This window comes from Molossus molossus, unplaced genomic scaffold, assembly GCF_014108415.1.
Source record: "Molossus molossus isolate mMolMol1 unplaced genomic scaffold, mMolMol1.p scaffold_m16_p_1, whole genome shotgun sequence".
Lineage (NCBI taxonomy): Eukaryota > Metazoa > Chordata > Mammalia > Chiroptera > Molossidae > Molossus > Molossus molossus.
Window position 1 is genome coordinate 63,822,009 of NW_023425344.1, and position 21,626 is coordinate 63,843,634.

Sequence of the window (21,626 nt, forward strand, 5' to 3'; positions counted from 1 at the left end):
TCACTGATAAAAAAGCAAGGGTTAGAGAAGTTAAACAACTTAAGCCAGGAGGTAGTGGACCCAGAATTTAAAACTAGGTCTGATGCTGAGCCATGCTCTTAATCACTCAGTACTATATTGCCTCAATTAAACTTCACATGAACCCTACCACTGTTAACTTTGCAGTATTCATCTGAAGAAAAGAATGGCATGGTTTGACTTATTTTTAGAAGGGTCATTTTTAACATGCACCTAAATACATTTCAGAAAACTTCCTGGTACCTCAAATAAATATTTCTGGCATACACAGGGAGAACAAATTAATGGTGTTATCTAATGGCATGCCTAAAGTAGAGGCTCAATGTGTATTTGTTGCAGAATGAAACTATTCAAGAAAACATTTATTAACTATAACTAATAAAAGGAGGTTGGAATTTTGAGTTTTCTAAAATGGTATCTTTTGTTTCCTAAATACAGTATATGTCATCTAGAATTAAGTTACACAGTACAACCACCATTAGGTCTTAAATAATTGCAATATAAAACAGATTTTAAAAATTAACAAGATATAATAGTGTTATTTTATCTTGTAAATGAGCTGAGATTTCTTATCAATTAACATAAATAATTAAGGAAACATTTATCTTAAGCTCTTGTTTTTCAGAAGGACCACCAATTTAGGGGAAAAGAAACTGAGAATGGTCCCCTCGGTTCCCTTCTCTACTTGCTCTCCTTTGGGATATGCTTGCCTCTTGAGAACACGCACTGTCGCCTGCTCCAGTGTGGCCTGCAACTGTTCAGTTTCTCTAGCGCCTGGGTAGGTTAAAAGAACGATTTCAGGGTAATTTAGCCCTCTGTTGCACAGACCTATTCTCCAGTATCAACTGTACCGGTGTTATGCAAGAAGTATTAAAGCTGTACCTATGTACATAGTCCACCTTCTGACTCATGATCTGTCTCTCATTAGATTCTAAACTTGAGTATCCCTTCTCTAAAGCCAACAATTTAAAAAGTAAAGATCATTTGTAAGGGATAAAAGAAGATACATTTCAACTTAGATACTTCTCAAATATAAATTAAAAAACTAAGGTAGTTTCTAGAAGAAGATATAGCTAGCAAATATTATATATTAAAATACACAATAAAGTATAACATATACTAAGGTAATTAACAATGGCAATTAATTTTTAGATGACCAAAATGCTATTTTTTAAAATAAATTTAAACTAAGTATTTTCTCTGTAGGCTTTTGTTCTTGGAACTAGAGTTTAATTATTTTTAAGAATGCTGGATAAACATTATTCAGCGGTTCTGAGTCCACAGTAGCCTTCCCGAGTGAGGGGGACAGCAGCAGTCTCCTCGCAGGGCTGAGATGAAGACTGCAGGAGACAGCTGAAGAACCCAGCAGGAGACCTGGCCCCAAAAAAGGACTCAACACATGTCATTTCTCAACCTGTGTCTCATAAAGGCAAGAATCACACACTGAAACAACTCTATTGAACACACTTTAAAAATAATTCTAGAGATAGATGCCCATCTCTAACAGTAATATTGTTTATTTATAATTTTGCATAAATCAAGCAAAGTCTCCAAAGTGAGCAGTAAAATTCCTTTTCAGCCACCATGGCTAGGAGTTCTGCGGCCATAAGGAGCCATTCATCTATCAAAGCTATTTCTTAGAAGTGGGGAATGTTCATGTATAAATAAACATTAAATAAATATGGCTATATATTACAAAATGTCTGTGGCTTATTTAAGGATACTTTTAGGTGAATGATAATCCAAATGAATATTATATATACTTCTAATTGATCACAATGATACAAAAATAACTTCCAATCTTTTCATTAAGAGATGACTGAACCTGCCCTGGCCGGTTTGGCTCAGCGGTTGGAGCGTCGGCCTGCAGTACCGAGAGACCCGGGTTCAGTTCCCACTAAGGGCACGTACCTTGGTTGCAGTTTGTCCCCGGCCCTGGTTGGTCGTGCGGGTGGCAGCCACTCGATGTGTCTCTTTCACATCGATGTTTCTCTCTCTCTCTCTTCCTCTCTCTCCCTCCCGCTCTATCTGAACAAAAAATGGAAAAATGTCCTCGGGTGAAGATAAAAAAAAAGAGATGACTGAACCTTTATGGTATTTAAATCACTCATTACATTAGAGATGTAAGGCAATCTCTAATATACAGGGTATCTGTAGATACAATTATATTTTGAAAATGAAATGTACTTTAATACACACTGGCTTTATAATTATTCAAAGCTGTACATACACTCATTTGGGACACCCAATATATGTGCTTTTAATCAACCAATTAAAAACTTTTTACTTTAAAGAATTTAATAGTTAATGAGACTTATGACAGCTTAGAACATGACAACTAGGTTACATAGTCTAAGCAAGAGAGGATAATCACTAAAGCATCTCAAATCTACTCTTTAAAAAACAAGTATCTGTACTATTATTCTATCCTAATACCCACGTGACTGGGCTGTAGAAACCTAAATGATGAAATACGTGGGAAGCATATGCAGGACATTACTAATTAATTTATGTTAATATAAAACTACAATTGGCCTAACCATTCTAAACTCATCACCTTTGTAAATGTGTATAAGTCTGAGAGAAAGAAATTACCTCTAACTATTCACTAGCCAACAGTACATAAACAAATGAAACCAACAAGAAATACTTCCCAGAATTTGTTCCAACAAAACTTCATGACTGTGCTTAAAAAATGGTTTGTCCACAGTCAGTTCTGTCTCCCATTTTCAAAACAGCTATTATAACTCTTTCCCCACCTCTCCTCACGTTCCTATTCTCCATCTCTTCCTTCCATCATTCTTACCTCTTATTTTATATATTAAAAAAATGAACATCCTATAAAGGTATTATTCCACCCTCTATTCCTCTTCTACTCTACCTAACCCCAGAGGTGACGTGAACCAGTCTCTCTCTTACTATGCCCCTTCCTTCTACTCCTGTGCCCTTCTGCCTTACTAGGCCAGCAACACCTCAGTCCCAATAAATAAGTATCTATCTACCTTCTCTAACTTCTACACATGGCTGCTGAGGGCCTGGCAAGAGAAAAATCACACACCTGAATAGATAAGATTGGGTACAAATCTTATCTGGGCCCTCAATACTCTTTTATTGTTCATCTTCCATTATTTCTGTCATTCCCTTCAACTAATATTCCAAATCACTATAATTCCCTTAAGTCCCTTAGTCAACCTACTTCCTCAAAACTCGTAACAGACCTTCTGTTGACAACTACAGGAAACTGAGGCCATTAAGTGAGATCTTACTCAACTTCCCAGGACCTTAACTACAAATCCACATTCACACTCAAGGAGATACCTATGCTTTCCGGCAGGATGAGTTCTCTTTTTACAGGTGTAGGCCTGCCCACCTAACTGTAATTTGACTCCAGGCTCTCCTTCATCAATCATTTTCAGTTTCTTTTGAAAATTCTAAATCCCCCCTCCCTCTTGCTTTATTCCCTTCTCTTTATGAGCATGCCTGCATCTTTCCATTTGAAGACAAAGCAAAACACTGGAAACATACAAGCAAACACACTTTTATTGCCAAATTCACCTCCACCAATCTCTTCTGTTCTCTTTTCTTTTAAATTTCTACAAGCCAAGTATATACTTAATGTCTCTTCTCATCTGCCATTCACTCAACTCACTGCTTTCTGGATCCACCATTCTAGTAACCTCCAAACCAGCAAATCCCAAGAACATTCTTCAGGTCTCCTATTATGGGGTCTCTGTCGTACATGACAGTGTTCACTGCTCTCTTTGCAACTCTGACCTTAAGTCCCATAACAAATACCCTCTCCTGATTCTCTTTGGGCTGCCACTGACCAGCTCCTGTTCTGTATCCTTTATGGGTTCCTTCTTTCACTAGACATTCATATTCTCCACGGTTTACCATTACCCTACTGCCCTTCTCACTTGGCAGTATGAAGCATGGGTAGTCTTCTGTCCCCTTCCTGTGTTTCAATGACCTCATCTTTGACAATGAGTCCCAAAAATATGTGTTCAGCCAAATCCCTTCTAATTGCCTATTGAATACCTCCACCTGAGAGACTCACAAATCATTCAGACTCCATGCCTCAAACTGAATCCATTCCCTAAACCTTTCTTAGCTACTGGGAAAACATCCACCCAGTTTCCCGAATTAGAAACCTCAGAGAAACTTTGCCTTGGTCCCTTCTACTCTCTTAACTTTATTGCTTACAACACTGGCTCTGCATGCCTCCAGGAAATGCATTAGTTCTTAATAAAAACATCAGTTCATGGTATGCCCCCTATCAGTCTTGATAGTCTTATGTTTTGCCCCTCCCTGACATAAAATCAACCGGAAACAGCCAAGTGCCCATCAGTAGATCAGTGGATAAAAAAGCTGTGGAAGGGGCAAAGGGGAGGAGAATGGGGGAATCTAACACTGACCACAATACATTTTTTTTTTAAATCAACCCCTTGGATTGCTTACAGACACTGGCACATATTAAAATGTTCATTGCCTTTTACCCTGACTCATGCTTTCACTTCGTATTTTAATTACCTTCTTGGTTAATTTAGTTCTGTGAATTCCAATCTGGCTAAGCTTATGTTTAAAGTTTAACAAGAATCACATCACATTCTTGAAGGAGACCTCCCTTCCCTGAACACCGCCCCTTCCCCCCCCAGACAACTCTCTCTAGGGGGCCACAGTATCCTCCTGCATCTCTGATACCACACGACACCTCATATCTTGCTGTTGTACTCTGTCTCTATGCTGCTCTCTTCACCAACAGATTATAATCTTATCTTCCTCATTACACTTTAGAGTATTTTATCTCAGAAACTGCCATGCATACTACAGCGTATGGCATGATGTTTATACATTTGACAACTACCACTACACAGCTGAAGACTACTCTAATATGAAAGAAAATAATATATACAAAGAAAAAGTAATCTGGAAAAAAATAACAATACAAGAAGTTTAAGAAATTTTTAAAAAATTTTAGTATTTTCAGAGGGATGAGAGAACAAACTGCACAATTTTAAAGAATAAAAGAAAGGATTCAAGGAAATTAAAAATATAACATAAGGTTAATATAAAAGAGCTAGAATCTGACTAATAGAGTTCCAGAAAAGGCAACATATAGAACAAAGAGGAGATTAACAAAGAAATATTTCAAAATATTTTCCCAGGATTGAAGGGTACAAGTTTTCAGATTAAGAAGGACCATCATGCCCTGGCTGGTTTGGCTCAACAGTTAGAGTGTTGGACTGAAGGGGGTTTGAGTCCCAGTCAAGGGCACGTGCCTGGTTACAGGTTTGATCCCTGACCCCAGTCGAGGTCGTATGGGAGGCAACCAATGGATGTGTCTCTTTCACATCAATGTCTCTCTCCCTTCCTCCCTTTCACTCTTTCTAAAAAAAAAAAAAAAAAATCAATGGAAAAATATCCTTGGGTGGGGGTTAACAAAAAACAAACAAAAACCATAAACAAACAAGGGTCATCACAAAGCCTCAGTAAAATTTCAAAATAATGAGAAAAAGCAGAGCCTCAAAAATTTCAGGCAGAAACACTAACAGACACAGAGAATAAACAATATAGAGACCAAGTGAGACTAGAATGGAGATGATGAGTAAGAGATGGGGGTAACGAGAAAGGCACAATCAGGCGAGAGAAACAGATTTGAGGAAGGGGGAGAGAGGGAGGGAGAGTAGAGACAGACCAGGGGAGAGAAATAGGAACTGAGAGAGATAAGAAGAGAGAGAGAGTTGGAGGGGATAGAGAGACAGATGGTGGGGGAAGCAAAAGACAGAGGTGGGGTAGAGAGATGAAGGTTCAGGAAGAGACAGAGACAAGCAGGGATGGGGGTAAAGAGACTGAACCAGGAAGGGAAGGAGAAGGACAGAGATAATAGTAGAAGCACAGAGAGGGGGCAAGGGAGGGAAAAATAGGGAGACAGACAGGGGAAGGAAGAGACAGGAGGAAGAGGATGAGACAGGGGAGGGAGGGAGAGAGATGGGAAGAGAGAGAGATGGAGGAGAGAGAAACAGAGACATATGGGAAAGAACGAACTGGGAACAGTTACAGTGTGAAGTCTGTGGGAAACTAGTTCTACAAGAGTGGAACAATGATGGTGGTAAACTACAACTGCCATCTGTGAATACGATTTACACGTGACCAGTAACATATAAACACTGAATACTGTTTAAACACTTGGCATCCTGGATGGAAAGGATAAGAAGGAGGGTAGTACATGCTAGTGAGTGTATGTATGCTTGTAATAGTTTGGAGGGATGGGAAATTCTTAAAAAGCTAATTTTAACATTCCTCAGTAAGAAGTCAAATAAGACAGAATAATCAAGAAATAAGCAGGAAAAGTATTTTATTGAAAAACTGAAAGTGCTCAGGGTGGCCGCAGCAGTTAGCGGAGAGCAGGACAGCAGCCTGTGGAATTATCTGTTAAACCATGAACTTGTACATCTTTGGTGAAAACTTTGAAATCATTTAAAAATCCCTACCAGGACTGCTACATGTAGTCAACTTGATAAATACAATAAAACATTAACTCTGCTCAGACTCTCTCGGACCTATAACTATCCGCTTTCAACCTCTGAAAGAAAACCTGCCAAACAACAAAGCAAACTGAGATGATTCTTTAAAAATGTACAAAGCACTTGGGCAACTGCACCCTTTGGTGCCACAAACCATCACTTCAAAAAATAATGGAAATAACAAATGATAACTTCCAATCTATCCCTCCTCCCAAACTCCACCATTGGAGGAACCTTTTACAAAATGTTCACAGGCTTCCTCTTATCTGTCAGAACTCAGTCGAGTTCACGTTGACCAGGTCTCACATCAAGTCGCACTACTTTATAGTAGTTAAGAACTTACCCGTTCTATCATCTTTTCCTACCTGTGACTTACTATACCCTGAAGATGCTGGCAGGGCCACCTAGTCCCGGAAGGCATGTGCTCAGCAACCTGGACTCACCCTGTTAAACACTGGCAGCATCATGTACAGCTTCTCCTCTTGCTCCTTCTGCGTCATGTGCCGAGGAGGGTGGCACAGCTCCGTGAAGAGACGACGGAGGTGCATCAGCCCTAAGGCGTTGTCTTGCGGGCTGCACTCCTCCTGCCTCGGCCGCCCCATGATCCTCTTCACCATGTTCATCTTGGCGGGCTGGGATAAACACTTCTGGTCCTGTAGGAAGGTGTGCAGCAGAGACAGTCGAAATGTCACTGATCAGGTCAAGCATGCATGAAGAGCTTATAAAAAGTCTGAAAAATAGAAAATTCTGACTAAAATATTTTTTTCTACTTCTTTAAAAAGGTAGAAAGGCAAAGTTAATGTTGATACATCTTCCTACATGACAAATTATAATTATGGCACTCAACTGTCCAGTAGCTTTGACACAATTTGTATAAAGTGTAAACCATTAAATGTAAAACATTAACTGGGCAAGTAGCAAATGCTTCCAATTAAGTCAGGCATATCAAGTTCAACAAATACACGGAATACAGATCTTACTATTACTGTGTGCTGAATAGCTTAACACACGTAAAACAATAAAAGGACAGAAAGTTCACCCATACCTCAAAGCACCCAGACAAAGAACAACAAAACCCACAAATTTTTCTATTTTTAATTTTTTCCTAGATGAACGATTACACTCTGGTACCCACTAAAGAGATCACTTTGTGTTATAGTTTGAAAATATACAAAAATTAAATAAAATGATATCTCAATATACTCTACAAATTATAAGAGTGAAATTATATATCTGAAGACCATTTTTTCAAGCTGTAGTTTGAAATCCTTTGGTAGGTTATGTTAATTCATTTAGTAGGTCATGATGAGTATTTTAAAAATGAAGTAAGAGATACTGGAATACATATACTGAGGGCAATTATTAGTTCATGAAACGTATTTTAGGTAAGGGGGTATATGTGTGGACTGCATCATAATGTAAAATGTATCCCTGGCTAGAGCTGCAGTTAAGAAATAAATAAACCAACCACTGGGTGAGAACATATACCAGAATCAATAACATTAAGCTTTCAGAAAGCATCATCAGCCCTTTTCAACCACTAATAACTGTGCCAGTAATTAGCTAAGTTCAGACACAAAAACAGGATATCTCACAAGAGGAATCAGGAAGGTTGGGAGGACATTATGGATATACAGAATCTGGGAGAAAGGCAATCTGCTTTTTAATCTGTAGAAAAGCAGGAATAACTGAAGATTAATTTTTAATTTTGCTGCATAACCACATAAGTCAGTGTGCCATTTCTTTAAAAAAAAAATGAAAGACAACTACAGGGCTACAGCTTTGTTTACTAAACATCTATCTGTAGATTTTTAAAACTACAAGAACAAGCATCTTAAACACGTGTCCTGGAGAATTCGTATTTGGCTATGGGCATGCTTACAGCCTGCACTGTATGTAGGCTGACTGCGATGGGAGGTCATGATGTGACTCGTGGCAGGTGAGGGGCAGAAGACGCACTCTGCTCAGAGCTCTGCAAATGGCTTGTCGGTGCTGAGCAACTGCTGTGCCAAGAGCACTTAGTACACTCCAAGAGGTCTAATTGCAGGGAAGAAAGCGTAGACACAGGCAAAGGCCAAGGGGAACCTCTGAACTACGAAATGGCAAACGAAAGTTAGTCCAGTTCAGAGTTGTTCCTGGAAAATAGGCAAGTCCTCCAAAAATAAATAAAAGGATTTCAGAAATAGATTCAAATAGCCTACTATGTGCTGGCAGGTGCACTCCTAAAAATCCCCAGAACAAAAACAAAATTTGAAGTGAATTACAAATGTTTGTAAATAACATTTTATCTTATTTAAATTTTTTGTTAATCCTCACTTGAGGATGTTTTTCCACTGATTTTTTTAGACAGAGTGAACGGGAGGGGGAGAGAAACATCAATGTGAGAGAGATACATCTACTGGTTGCCTCCCACAGGACCCCAACTGGGTAGGTATTAGACCTGCAACCCTTTGGTCCTCTGGCCAATGCTCTAACCAATGAGCAAACTGGCCAGGGCTAGCCAACGTTTTAGTTATGTGTAGCTCTGCTCTGTTTCCTCAGCCTTTAGCCAGAGTTCATAATATAGAGTTTGTGGTCAGGAATCAGGGGATTTGTGACCTTCCCAATACTTCAAAAATGTTTTTTTCTAAGAGATTCCCAGCTTTCAAAGGAGTCTATGTCATTAGAAAAAAAAAGTTAAGCATCACTCTACACCTAGAGAACTTAAAGCCTTTCAGACCACCTCCTTCGCTCCTCATTCCAACTTAAGCAAGTGGACCAAAGACAGAATTAATTCTACCCTAAGTGAGGCCCAAGACAAGAACTTGCTCAAAATATCACAATGAAAAGGAATTGTAGGGGAATCCAGACCTTTACCTCCTAGTCAAGTGCCCTTCCCCTGTTTACTCATACTTATGGACTTATTTTAAACTACAGAATTCTTGGAAACTGTGACTCTAGTATATTTATTATTTAGCACCGAGTAGCAACTAGACTATGAAAGAAATCTTTCTGATTTTTCAGAACATACACTAAAATAATCAACATTCATCCCAGTAAAAAAACACACATATATCACATATTGACAAATATTAACTAGATAATCGAGCTATTGCACCATTGTTATTTAATATTTATCAGGTACAAAAGAATAGATATCAATCAGCTAAATGGGTTAACAGGTATTTCTCAATTACTCAGATCATCTAAGTGATAGAAGAGAGTCCTCCTTTTCCCCTAATTTACTAAGACACACTTAAGCAGGCCAGCTTGCTGAATCATTGCTTTGTCTGCACTTCAACGTTTATATTGAAAGTATATTCAGACCAAAATGTTTAAAATACTCTTTCTTTTCGGTCAAAGTTGTGCAAACATGCCCATATAAGATCAGTAAATTCTTTTACTGATCATCTGTAAAATCTTTCTTTCACAAACTTTGTGCAATGCATACATAAAATAACATCATTTCTATAAAGTGTCAAACACATTAGTTGCATTCAATAATTTTTAAATTACTTTTCCTCTTCAGCTTGATAACAAAACATTTAATTCTTTTCATTTACATTTTTAGTTAGTTTTTAAGCAAGTAAGAGAAAGGAAACAGCCTAAGGCCTTATAGTGCTGTTTTAGAAACTTACAAATTGGTAAAAAATTAAGGGAAATTTTATTTCTTAGTTGGATGCTCAATAAGAAGTATCGAAAGCAAAATAGAAGAGATATGCAAAATATAATAATGAGGGCAAATAGGATGACTATTCTTGGGTTTAATGTTATTAGGGGCTTTCAAATATTTATAAAGATTATTGTGTATAAGAACTCTATTTTGTTTCACAAGAGAACAGTGTTTGTACTGCCAACAGGGGGTTATTTAAATAGCAATTAGATAATTACTACAATGAGCCTAGGCAGTATTTCTTTTTCTAATCTCTTGTGTTAATGCTTGAAAACCCCAGATACTTTATGCCCACCAAAAATCCTTTAAATAGTTCACCATTATTTAAATTATAGAAAAGTATAAAAGAAGTAAAAAATGTATTTGTCATGTAACTAGCTGCTAGTAAGTAGTATAGCTAAAAACTTAATTTTCTAAGTCACTCCTTAATTCCAAGGGAAAAGAAAAAGTTCATATGGCTAAGGGAAATTATACTTTCATCAAAAACTTATGAGCAATTCCTCAGGTTTTTTACTTTTTTCTCTTAAACTTTCTGGGAAAATTCTATTTTTTCTTATACTATGAAGAATAAAGGCAAAACTTCTTATACTTTTAAAGAATAAAGGCAAAACTTAGAGAGGCTCCCAATTAACTAGGTATATAAAACCCAGTTATCTAACATATACACTGAAAAGGAACTAGAGATACAGTCCTGTTTTAGAATTTTAAATTTCTACCTGTTAATGCATTGTTTTATGCCTTTAAAGAAGAGTCATTACCAGATTTTAGCCTCATCTATGAGATATTACAAGATCAGCCATCTCATTTATATTTCCCACATGCCCACACCCTTCTCACCGCATGTGTGAACTCATCATCCTACACATATACTGAACTGAACAATTTCTCCAAGTATCTTCTCAACATCAAAAGCCTTTCCTAAAGTCAAAGCAATGTGTCTTCATTTAAGAACACTGCTTAGCTATGATTTCCAATTATGAACAACCACTGTTGACATCTGACACTTTTCTAGAACCCCTCCTTCTAGGGCCCTACTGCTGTTTTGGGACCTCCAAAGCACATTTACCCTAACAGGTAAATGGTGTTGATAGAATTAACATAGTTCAATTAAATTATATTATGAAATAAATAAACTTGTGTAAGTTGACCTGACAGCTCCAGCATTCTCTGAAAGTATATCTTTATATAAATTGTGTTCAAAATTCTGTATATAAAAGACTTGCAAAATAATTTTTGTAGCACAATGCTTCTCTAATTTGTGACTGCCTAATGCTGACACATTTTGCATTGTGCATATATCTATCTCCGCTAATCTCTACTTCAAGCCAGTCAGTTCTGTGGTCAGTTACTTATTAGTATCCACAGTGAATGGCACACTGCAGGCTAGACTGACCTCAGGAGCGAGATACATAAGAGCACAGCTAGATCGAAAAAATGGCGGCGGAGTGAACAGAGTTACACAGACCGTCTCCCAGAACCAAACTGGAATTACAACTATAACACAGACAAATCAACGGGAAAAACCAACAGAAAAGCAGCTTGGGGGACCATACAACGAGGGACACCGACTCGATCCCGGTAGGCTTGCGAAACGGGGGCTGGGAGCCCACGGTCGGCAGCTCGGCAGCGGCCTTAGCTGGGAGCAGCGCCCTCGGGTCACACTCCCAGGCGGCTCCACAGCGCAGCCGGGACAGAGGCTGAAACAGCCACTCACCTTGGGCTCCAGCAGAGGGAGGGCGGACTGCACTGGAGCTGTGTCGGGACCCTCGGGGTTTGGAGGGCGCTCAGAGCTTTGGCTGAGTGCAGCCACTCCGGACAGGTGGCCACATTGCTCCTTCCCAGGGCTCTGAGGAGAGGCAGCAGCCCCTCCCTCGGAGATCCAACCCCACCCTGTGGGCCACTGAAGTGCTAATTGAGGCTCACTAACAACCAGCATCTGCCCCACCCTCGTGAAAGCCCCTTGGCTGAGCACCAGAGGGAGTATTTCAATCAACTGACAACCAAAACTCATCAATTAACCTAGACGGCTAGCCTCCAGGCAAAAAGCTAGAGGATAACAGTACCTTTCCTGGGCTGGCAACTTTAACCAGGAAAGTAAGACTTGACAGTGGTGTTCAACGTGGGTCCTCCCTCGCTCATCTAAACACAGGAGAGGGAGCCACAAACAGCAGAACACCAACACCCACAGGGAGAACTTGACAGGCTCCAAAGCCCACAGTGATAGCCAAAATGGTGAAACACAGAAACAGAAGCCAAATGAAAGAGCAAGACACCTCCACCGAAGATGAGATCAATGCGGAGCAATTAGGCATGTTAACAGAGCTAGAATTCAGATCCATGATCTTGAGGAAGCTGAACAGCATGAGTAAGGACATAGAGACACTGAAAATAAGCCAATTGGAAATTAAAAACCAACAAGAAGAGATAAAAAATGACATATCAGAAATGAAAAACACATTGGAAGGTTTAAAAAGCAGAGTAGGGGAAGCTGAGGACCGGATCAGTGAATTAGAAGACAGGGTAGAAAAAATCAACCAATCAGAAAAACAAAAGGAAAAAACTATTAAAAAACAGGAAGACAGCTTAAGAGAACTATGGGACAACTGGAAACGTAATAATATTCGCATCATAGGAGTCCCCGAAGAAGAAGAAAATGAGCAAGGGATAGAGAATATATTCAAAAAAATAGTGAGAGAAAACTTCCCTAATTTGGTGAAGGAAGAAGGCATTCAAGTTCAAGAAGCACAGAGAGTCCCAAGTAAGAAGAACCCAAACAGACCCACACCAAGACACATAGTAATTAAAATGCCACAAATTAAAGACAAAGAGAGAATCCTAAAAGCAGCAAGAGATAAGCAACAGGTTACCTACAAAGGGAACCCCATAAGGCTCTCAGCTGACTTCTCACAAGAAACACTACAGGCCAGAAGAGAATGGCATGAAGTAATCAAAGTCATGAAAAACAAGAATCTGAATCCAAGACTACTCTACCCAGCAAGGCTATCATTCAAAATAGAAGGTCAAATAAAGAGCTTCCCAGACAAAAAAAGGCTAAGGGAATACATTAGCACCAAACCAGCACTGCAAGAAATGTTAAAAGGACTGCTGTAAATAGCAGTAGAAATGGGAAGAAAAATAGAACCACACTAAACAAAAATGGCAATAAATAAGTACATATCAATAATCACCTTAAACGTTAATGGATTGAAGGCTCCCATAAAGAGACACAGAGTAGCTGATTGGATAAGAAAGCATGACTCATCTATATGTTGTTTACAGGGACCCACCTCTCAACAAAAGACTCACATAGGTTGAAAGTGAAGGGATGGAAAAAAATTTTCCAAGCAAATGGAAAGCAAAAAAAAGCTGGGGTAGCAATTCTCATATCTGATAAAATAGATTTCAAAATGAAGACCATAACTAGAGACAAAGACGGCCACTACATAATATTGAAAGGATCTATCCAACAGGAAGATATAACCTTGATAAACATATATGCACCCAATATAGGACCACCAAAATATACTAAAAATCTTCTGGAGGACTTCCAAGGAGAAATCGACAACAATACAATCATAGCAGGGGACTTCAACACCCCGTTGACAGCACTGGATAGATCCTCTAGGCAAAAAATTAGCAAGGAAACAGAGACTCTAAATGAAGCACTAGACCAAATGGATTTAATAGATATCTACAGAGAATTACACCCCAAAACTACAGAATACACATTCTTCTCAAGTGCACATGGGACATTCTCAAAGATAGACCACATGATAGGACACAAACTAAATCTCTACAAGTTCAAGAAGATTGAAATCATAGCAAGCATCTTCTCAGATCACAATGGCATGAAACTAGAAATCAATTGCAACAAGAACATGCAAAGACATTTCAACACATGGAGGCTAAATAGCATGTTATTAAACAATGAATGGGTCACCGAGGAGATCAAGGAAGAAATTAAAAACTTCCTGGAAACCAATGAAAATGAACACACAACAACACAAAATCTATGGGATGCAGCGAAAGCAGTTCTGAGAGGGAAGATCATAGCACTACAGGCCTACCTCAAGAAGCAAGAAAAATTTCTAATTGACTGTCTAACCTCACAACTTAAAGAATTAGAAAGCAAACAAAAAGAAAACCCCAGAGCAAGTAGAAGGAAGGAAATAGTAAAGATCAGAGCAGAAATAAATGACATAGAGACCAAAAAAACAATTCAAAGGATCAATGAAACAAAGAGCTGGTTTTTCGAAAAGATAAACAAGATTGACGGACCCTTAGCTAGACTCACCAAGAAACAAAGAGAGAGAACCCAAATACACAAAATCAGAAATGAAAGAGGAGAAGTAACAACCAACACCACGGAAATACAAAATATCGTTAACAACTACTATGAACAACTATATGGCAACAAATTCGAAAATCTAAGCGAAATGGACAAATTTCTAGAAACACACAGTCTCCCAAAACTATTCCCGGAAGAGATAGAAAACTTGAACAGACCAATAACAACCAAGAAAATTGAAGAGGTAATCAAGACTCCCAGCAAACAAAAGCCCAGGCCCAGATGGTTTCACGGGGGAGTTTTACCGAACATTCAAAAAAGAACTAACACCCATTCTCCTCAAACTATTTCAAAAAATTCAAGAAGAAGGAAGACTTCCAAACACGTTCTATGAGGCCAGCATAATTCTAATTCCAAAACCAGAAAAAGACACTACAAAGAAAGAAAACTACAGGCCAATATCCCTGATGAACATAGACGCCAAAATCCTGAACAAAATATTAGCAAATCGGATCCAGAAGTACATCAAAAAAATTATTCACCATGACCAAGTGGGATTCATTCCAGGGATGCAAGTACAATATTAGCAAATCAATAAACGTGATACACCACATAAACAAAATGAAGAATAAAAACCACATGATCATATCAATAGATCCTGAAAAAGCATTCGACAAAATCCAGCATCCATTTCTGATAAAAACGCTCAGCAATGTAGGAATAGAGGGATCATATCTTGACATAATAAAGGGCATATATGAAAGACCTACAGCCAACATCATACTCAATGGACAGAAACTAAAAACATTTCCATTAAGAACAGGAACAAGACAGGGATGTCCACTTTCGCCACTCTTATTTAACATTGTACTGCAAATCTTAGCCACAGCAATCAGACATGAAGAAAAAATAAAAGGGATCCAAATTGGAAAGGAGGAAGTGAAACTGTCATTATTTGCAGATGACATGATATTGTACATAGAAAACCCTAAAGACTCCATCAAAAATCTATTAGACTTAATAAATGAATTTGGCAAAGTAGCAGGATACAAAATTAACGTCAAGAAATCGACGGCATTCTTGTACATCAATGATGAACTCACAGAAAGAGAAACTGAAAAAACAATCCCATTTACCATTGTGCCAAAAAAATTACGATACCTAGGAATAAACTTAACCAAAGAAGTAAAGGACCTATTTGCAGAAAACTACAGGTCATTGAAAAAAGAAATAGAAGAAGATATAAAAAAGTGGAAGCACATACCCTGTTCATGGATTGGAAGAATTAACATCATTAAAATGTCCATACTACCCAAAGCAATCTATAGATTCAATGCAATCCCCATCAAAATACCAACGACATATTTCATAGAACTAGAACAAATACTTCAAAAGTTCATATGGAACCAAAAAAGACCCCGAATAGCCACAGCAATCTTGAAAAAGAAGAACAAAGTAGGTGGGATCACAATACCAGATATTAGGTTATACTACAAAGCGACTGTAACCAAAACAGCCTGGTACTGGCACAAGAACAGGCATATAGACCAGTGGAACAGAACTGAAAACCCAGAAATGGACCCAAGGCAATATGCTCAATTAATATTTGACAAAGGTGGCAAGAGCATACAGTGGAGTAAAGACAGCCTCTTTAATAAATGGTGTTGGGAAAATTGGACAGCTACATGCAAAAAAATGAAACTAGACCATCAACTTACACCATACACAAAAATAAACTCAAAATGGATAAAAGACTTAAATGTGACCCGTGAATCCATAAAAATTCTAGAAGAAAATATAGGCAACAAAATTTCGGACATCATATGCAGCAGAATTTTCACTGATACATCCCCTAAGGCAACAGAAATAAAGGAGAAAATGAACACATGGGACTACATCAAACTAAAAAGCTTCTGCACAGCAAAAGAAACAGTCATCAAAATGGAAAGGCAACCCACTGTATGGGAGAACATCATTGCCAATGATGTATCAGATAAGGGGTTAATTTCCAATATATATAGAGTGCTCATACAACTCCACAAAAGGAAGACAAAGAACCCAATTAAAAAATGGGCAGAGGAGCTGAATAGACACCTCTCCAAACAGGACATACAAATGGCCAAGAGACATATGAAGAAATGCTCAACATCACTAATCATCAGAGAGATGCAAATTAAAACAACAATGAGGTATTACCTCACACCTGTCAGAATGGCCGCCATCAACAAATCATCAAACAACAAGTGTTGGCGAGGGTGTGGAGAAAAGGGGACTCTAATACACTGCTGGTGGGAATGCAGACTGGTGCAGCCGCTATGGAAAACAATATGGTGCTACCTCAAAAAATTAAAAATTGAACTTCCATTTGACCCAGTGATCCCACTGCTGGGAATATACCCTAAGAAGCCTGAAACACCAATCAGGAAGAATATATGTACCCCCATGTTCATAGCAACACTATTTACAATAGCTAAGATCTGGAAACAGCCCAAGTGTCCACTAGTAGACGAATGGATAAAAAAGCTGTGGTACATATACACAATGGAGTACTATGCAGCGGTACGAAAGAAAGATCTCTTATCCTTTGAGACCACATGGAGGGACCTGGAAAGTATTATCCTAAGTGAAAGAAGCCAAGCAGAAAAAGACAAATACCACATGATCTCACTTATATACGGAATATAATGAGCATAACAGTCTGAGGAATACAGTAGACCCAGACACATGGAAGTAGGGCACAGACTGACATCCCTCAGAAGAGGGGATGGGGGGTGGGGGGGTTGGAAGAGATAAACCACAGAACTTATATGCATGTGTGCATGACCAATGGACATGGACAACTAAGCCGGGGACAGGGTGGAGGGGGGGTAGGGTGGAGGGTGCCAATGGGGTAAAAAGGTAAAATATCTGTAACAAAAAAATAAATAAAAATTCATAATAAAAAAAAAAAAAGAAAAAAAAAAAAAAAAGAGCACGGCTAAAACTTTTCAGGCCGTATTCCACATTATCACCACTAGGAATTTCTCCATTTGGAACTGTCAAGATCCGAAACTGCAGTCATCTGTGCTGCCTAAATCTGTGGTCTTCACCAAACCACTTACTGTTCTTGATTTCTCCCAGTTCTTCTATTCTTGAGCAGAGATCAGACCGTGTTTCCTCTCTTCAATGACATCCTCAACTGTACCTTCACTTCCTTTGTACTCCTGGGCTATATACATCCCACCCATTATTCATGCTTGGATTAATCCAACCACACAATTTCTCTAGTTCTTATTTTGGGTCATTGGATACTGTGGAGAAAATTCTACTTTTCTGCAGACTGGTTAACACATCAATTTATGCCTTTCTAAAATTATTATTTATATAAATAAATCTAATATTTTTCATATAGAAGAAAAATTAATTCCCAATGGATTAAAGATCTAAATATAAACAATCAATACAATATTGAAAGCAAATATAAAAGTAAATACTTAAAATTTAGGGTCAATTCTTCTTAAAAGAAAAAGAAAACAGATTTATAGCTAAAAATACCACAAAGCAAAAAGACAGGCAACAAATAAGCAAAAATATTAGACAGCCTTATAACAAAGTATTAACAATTAGTCTATCCATGGAACTCTTAAAATCAACGACCTGAGAGCAAAGTAAGATGGAATAGAAATGGACTATCTCCAGTAAAATTACTACACATGAAATGCAACACAACACATATATGCAAAGGTAGTTAATTCACTAATAATCAGAGAAATGCAAATTAAAACATAGTACAACTTTGGGCTCATCAGTTTGACAAAAAATAATAGGATTTACAAACTACATAGTAAGAATAGGAAAAATAGAAATGCATACAGTGTTGATTAGAATATAAATCAACAGTCATTTTTAGGACAATCTTAAAGTATCAATATACCTACTCTTTAGTTCCTTAAGACCTCTTCCAGGAAACTATCCAATCGCAATACAGTACAAGTTGGTTTACTGGACTGCATTTTATTTAATTGTTTATAATAATGAAAAGTTAGAAATAGGCTAGTCCTTTAACAGATGAAGAGGTAACTCATGGTACATGTGTATTATGGAACAATACGCTTCTTAAAGTTAGAAGAATAAAGGTAAAATTTAAAAAATCAGAGTTTCGCCCTGGCCGGTTTGGCTCAGCGGTGAGAGCGTCGGCCTGCGGTCCTGAGAGACCCGGGTTCGGTTCCCACTAAGGGTGCGTACCTCGGTTGCAGTTTGTCCCCAGCCCTGGTCAGTTGTGCGGTGGCAGCCACTCGATGTGTTCCTTTCACGTCGATGTTTCTCTCTCTCTCTCTCTCTGTTCCTCTCTCTCCCTCCCAGTCTACCTGAACAAAAAATGGAAAAATGTCTTCCGGTGAGGATAAAAAAAAAAAAAATTATCAAAAAATAAATAATAAATAAATAAATAAATAAATAAAATAAAAAATCAGAGTTTCAGCACCAAAATGTAAAGAGCTTAGAAGTCATCACTCTTATCCTTAAACAAGAAATAGCGAAGTAAACTGGAAACCAAGGATTTTTCTTGACCCATCAGAGAACTGGCACTGCAGGGCAAACCACCCCTGCAATCTGGAGAGACACACATTCCACAGAGTCACAGCTGAAACCTGCCGACACGGAACAGAACAGAAGTCCCTGGAACCTAAACCAGTACAAACACTCAAATGACGCCTGATGAATTGCTGGAGGATGACAGTAGGCTAGCATGTGAAAGACAGACTCCTGGGGCCACAGTCTTAGGACCCTCCCTCAACTTTCCTGGGTTGTACCTCCAGGCACCCCAGCAGACATTCTCACAGAGAACAGATCCCCTCCTGCCTTGTCTTTACCTTACCTCGTCTGAGGGCAGGGCATTTGTCCCAACCCATCCCCTCCTTAGGGGGAAGGGGAAGGCAACAGCCAAGGAGAACCACTTGTGAGGGTCACGGGCTCACTAAAACACTGAGGTATAATCAAATGATTATAAATACAGTTTCCTTCTTCCACACTTTACACTACCAACAGAAATTAAAAACAATCAAAAGGAAATGCTAGAAATGGAAAGCGCTGTAACAAATACGAAGAATGCTTTGAATGGGCTCCACAGTAGACTGGACATGGCCAAGGGAAGAATCAGTGAGCTTGAAGATAAATCAAAGAAACTTCCAAAAGGAGAAGAAAGAGAGAAGAGAGCAGTGGCATATTTCAAGGCTGACCTGACCTGGCCCATGCCTAGATGGAGCCCTATTCATCTCCCACTTTTCCACTTCACTCTGTCCATCCCTTGTCGCATGCAGGTCTCTCTGTATTGTCTTCATGTTTCTGTGCCTTCACACACACTGAATGCTCTCATGGGAGCTCTTTTCCCTCCAGCAAGTGTACATTTAGCTAATTACTACTAATCACCCTTTAAATCTCAGCTCAACTGTCCCTCTTCCAGAAAGGGTTCCCTGATCTCAGTCTGACAGGCATGCCCCCTTCTTTGTTCGCCTACAATCCTGTGCATATCTTTATCATAGCATTTCTCACATTGCTACGTAACTGTTATTTTGTTTGTCTTTTTCCAAGACTGGACAAGTAAGATTATGAAAGGCAAAGATTATGTCCTATTCAGCCCTCCCACCACTACCAGCATCTAACTCTGTACACATAGTACCTGGCAAATAACAGATAATAAATGATTAATACATGAGTAAAAAAAATTATCAATAAAAGTTTAACAGATAAGTGAATTAGAGGCAACTCAATCCAAAGATGAATTAAGGTGATTTAAAAAGGTAAAAAGTGCAAAATTTTCTCTAAATTCCTTATCTGTTTATTTTTAAACAAGGCTAGGAAAACAACTTTGTTACTTATGGTTTGTTTAAATTCAATTTTTTTTTACTGAAAAGTAAACAACCATTACCATATGACCATTTTTGTTGGGGTGTTGGGTATCCCATAGTGTCTTTTTATAAAAAATATTCAGCAAAATCTGGTATAAATCCAGAAAATAAGAACTGTAAATGTGAAGGCATGGGAAGAAAAGAAAAAAAAAATTATCAGTTGATAGTTAGGTTTGGTTGGTAGGCAGATGATGACAAAACAAAAGGTAATAAGTCAGACTCCCCCACAGGGAACTGAAGGCATCAACAACACACAGAGGACAAGAACCTACGAGAGACAGTCAGCTTACCAGTGTCAACAACCAATCATTACTGAAAGAGCTGGAATACATGCTGTGACCTGAAAGTGAAGAACGGAAAGTGACAAGTGCAAAAGATTGTGTAGAATTATATTAGTGAAACCTCACAAGTGAAAAAAGTAATAAAGTAATGATGGCTACAAAAATAATACTGGTAAAGTAAACATTGGCTTCTGCACAGAGTGATCACACAATAATGAAGGTTTTAATTGTGAATTCTTATACATTCCTTTTTATTTTTCTCAAAACATCAAAATTTATACATTTAAATAAACTGTGCTCTACCAATTACTGACCTTAGGAGGCCGTGTACACATAATGATGCTGACGTGGCTCAAAGCACTTTTAAAAATTCCTCCTTAAAGATCACTTTCAGAGCATTTTATAAGCTACATCTAAAAATCAGTGTGTCATCATATATCAGGTTCTACCAAAAATGGAAATACCCAGCTTGCTCATTTGTCTGTTTCTAAACTTCCTCCAAAACTTCTGCCTATGACTAAACATCAAATTCTTTCAAAAGATTGAAAATTCAACACTAATAATCAAAAGAATTCACTGCAGACTCTGCAGCTGATTATGGGGGTGGGGAATTCTAAATAGATTCTGTGCAATGGCACTGTTGAATTCAATTTCTTAAGTGTCTACTACTGTATGCAAGGCACTATGGGAGAACCAACTCGTTTTCACCCCCTTCATAGTGTGGCTATACTCATCTTTCCAAAATTCCCTTAGGAGTGACTCAACTGCCTGCAAAGGGACAGCGTCAAACGCTTGTCAAGACATAAAAGGCTCCTAAATCTGTTGTGCATCTAACTTTGAAGCTGTCTTCTGCAACATGGCTCCCCCCTTATTCTTTATCTCCCACCCATACTATATCACCTAAACTGCTGTTCTGGAATATGCCATGTAATTTCTTTCTCTTTTTTTTTGATCCTCACTCAAGGATGTTTTTTTCAT

At 38.4% G+C, this 21,626-nt stretch overlaps 1 protein-coding gene across 1 annotated transcript in view; it reads right to left on the reverse strand.

Moving 5' to 3' along the window:
* WDFY3 (WD repeat and FYVE domain containing 3) overlaps window positions 1-21,626 on the reverse strand; it is a 251,523-nt gene that overhangs the window by 165,668 nt on the left and 64,229 nt on the right. Inside the window, exon 3 of the mRNA XM_036256644.1 lies at window positions 6,986-7,195. Within this exon, the coding sequence (XP_036112537.1) occupies window positions 6,986-7,195 (210 nt within the window). The remainder of the gene's footprint in view (window positions 1-6,985; window positions 7,196-21,626) is intronic.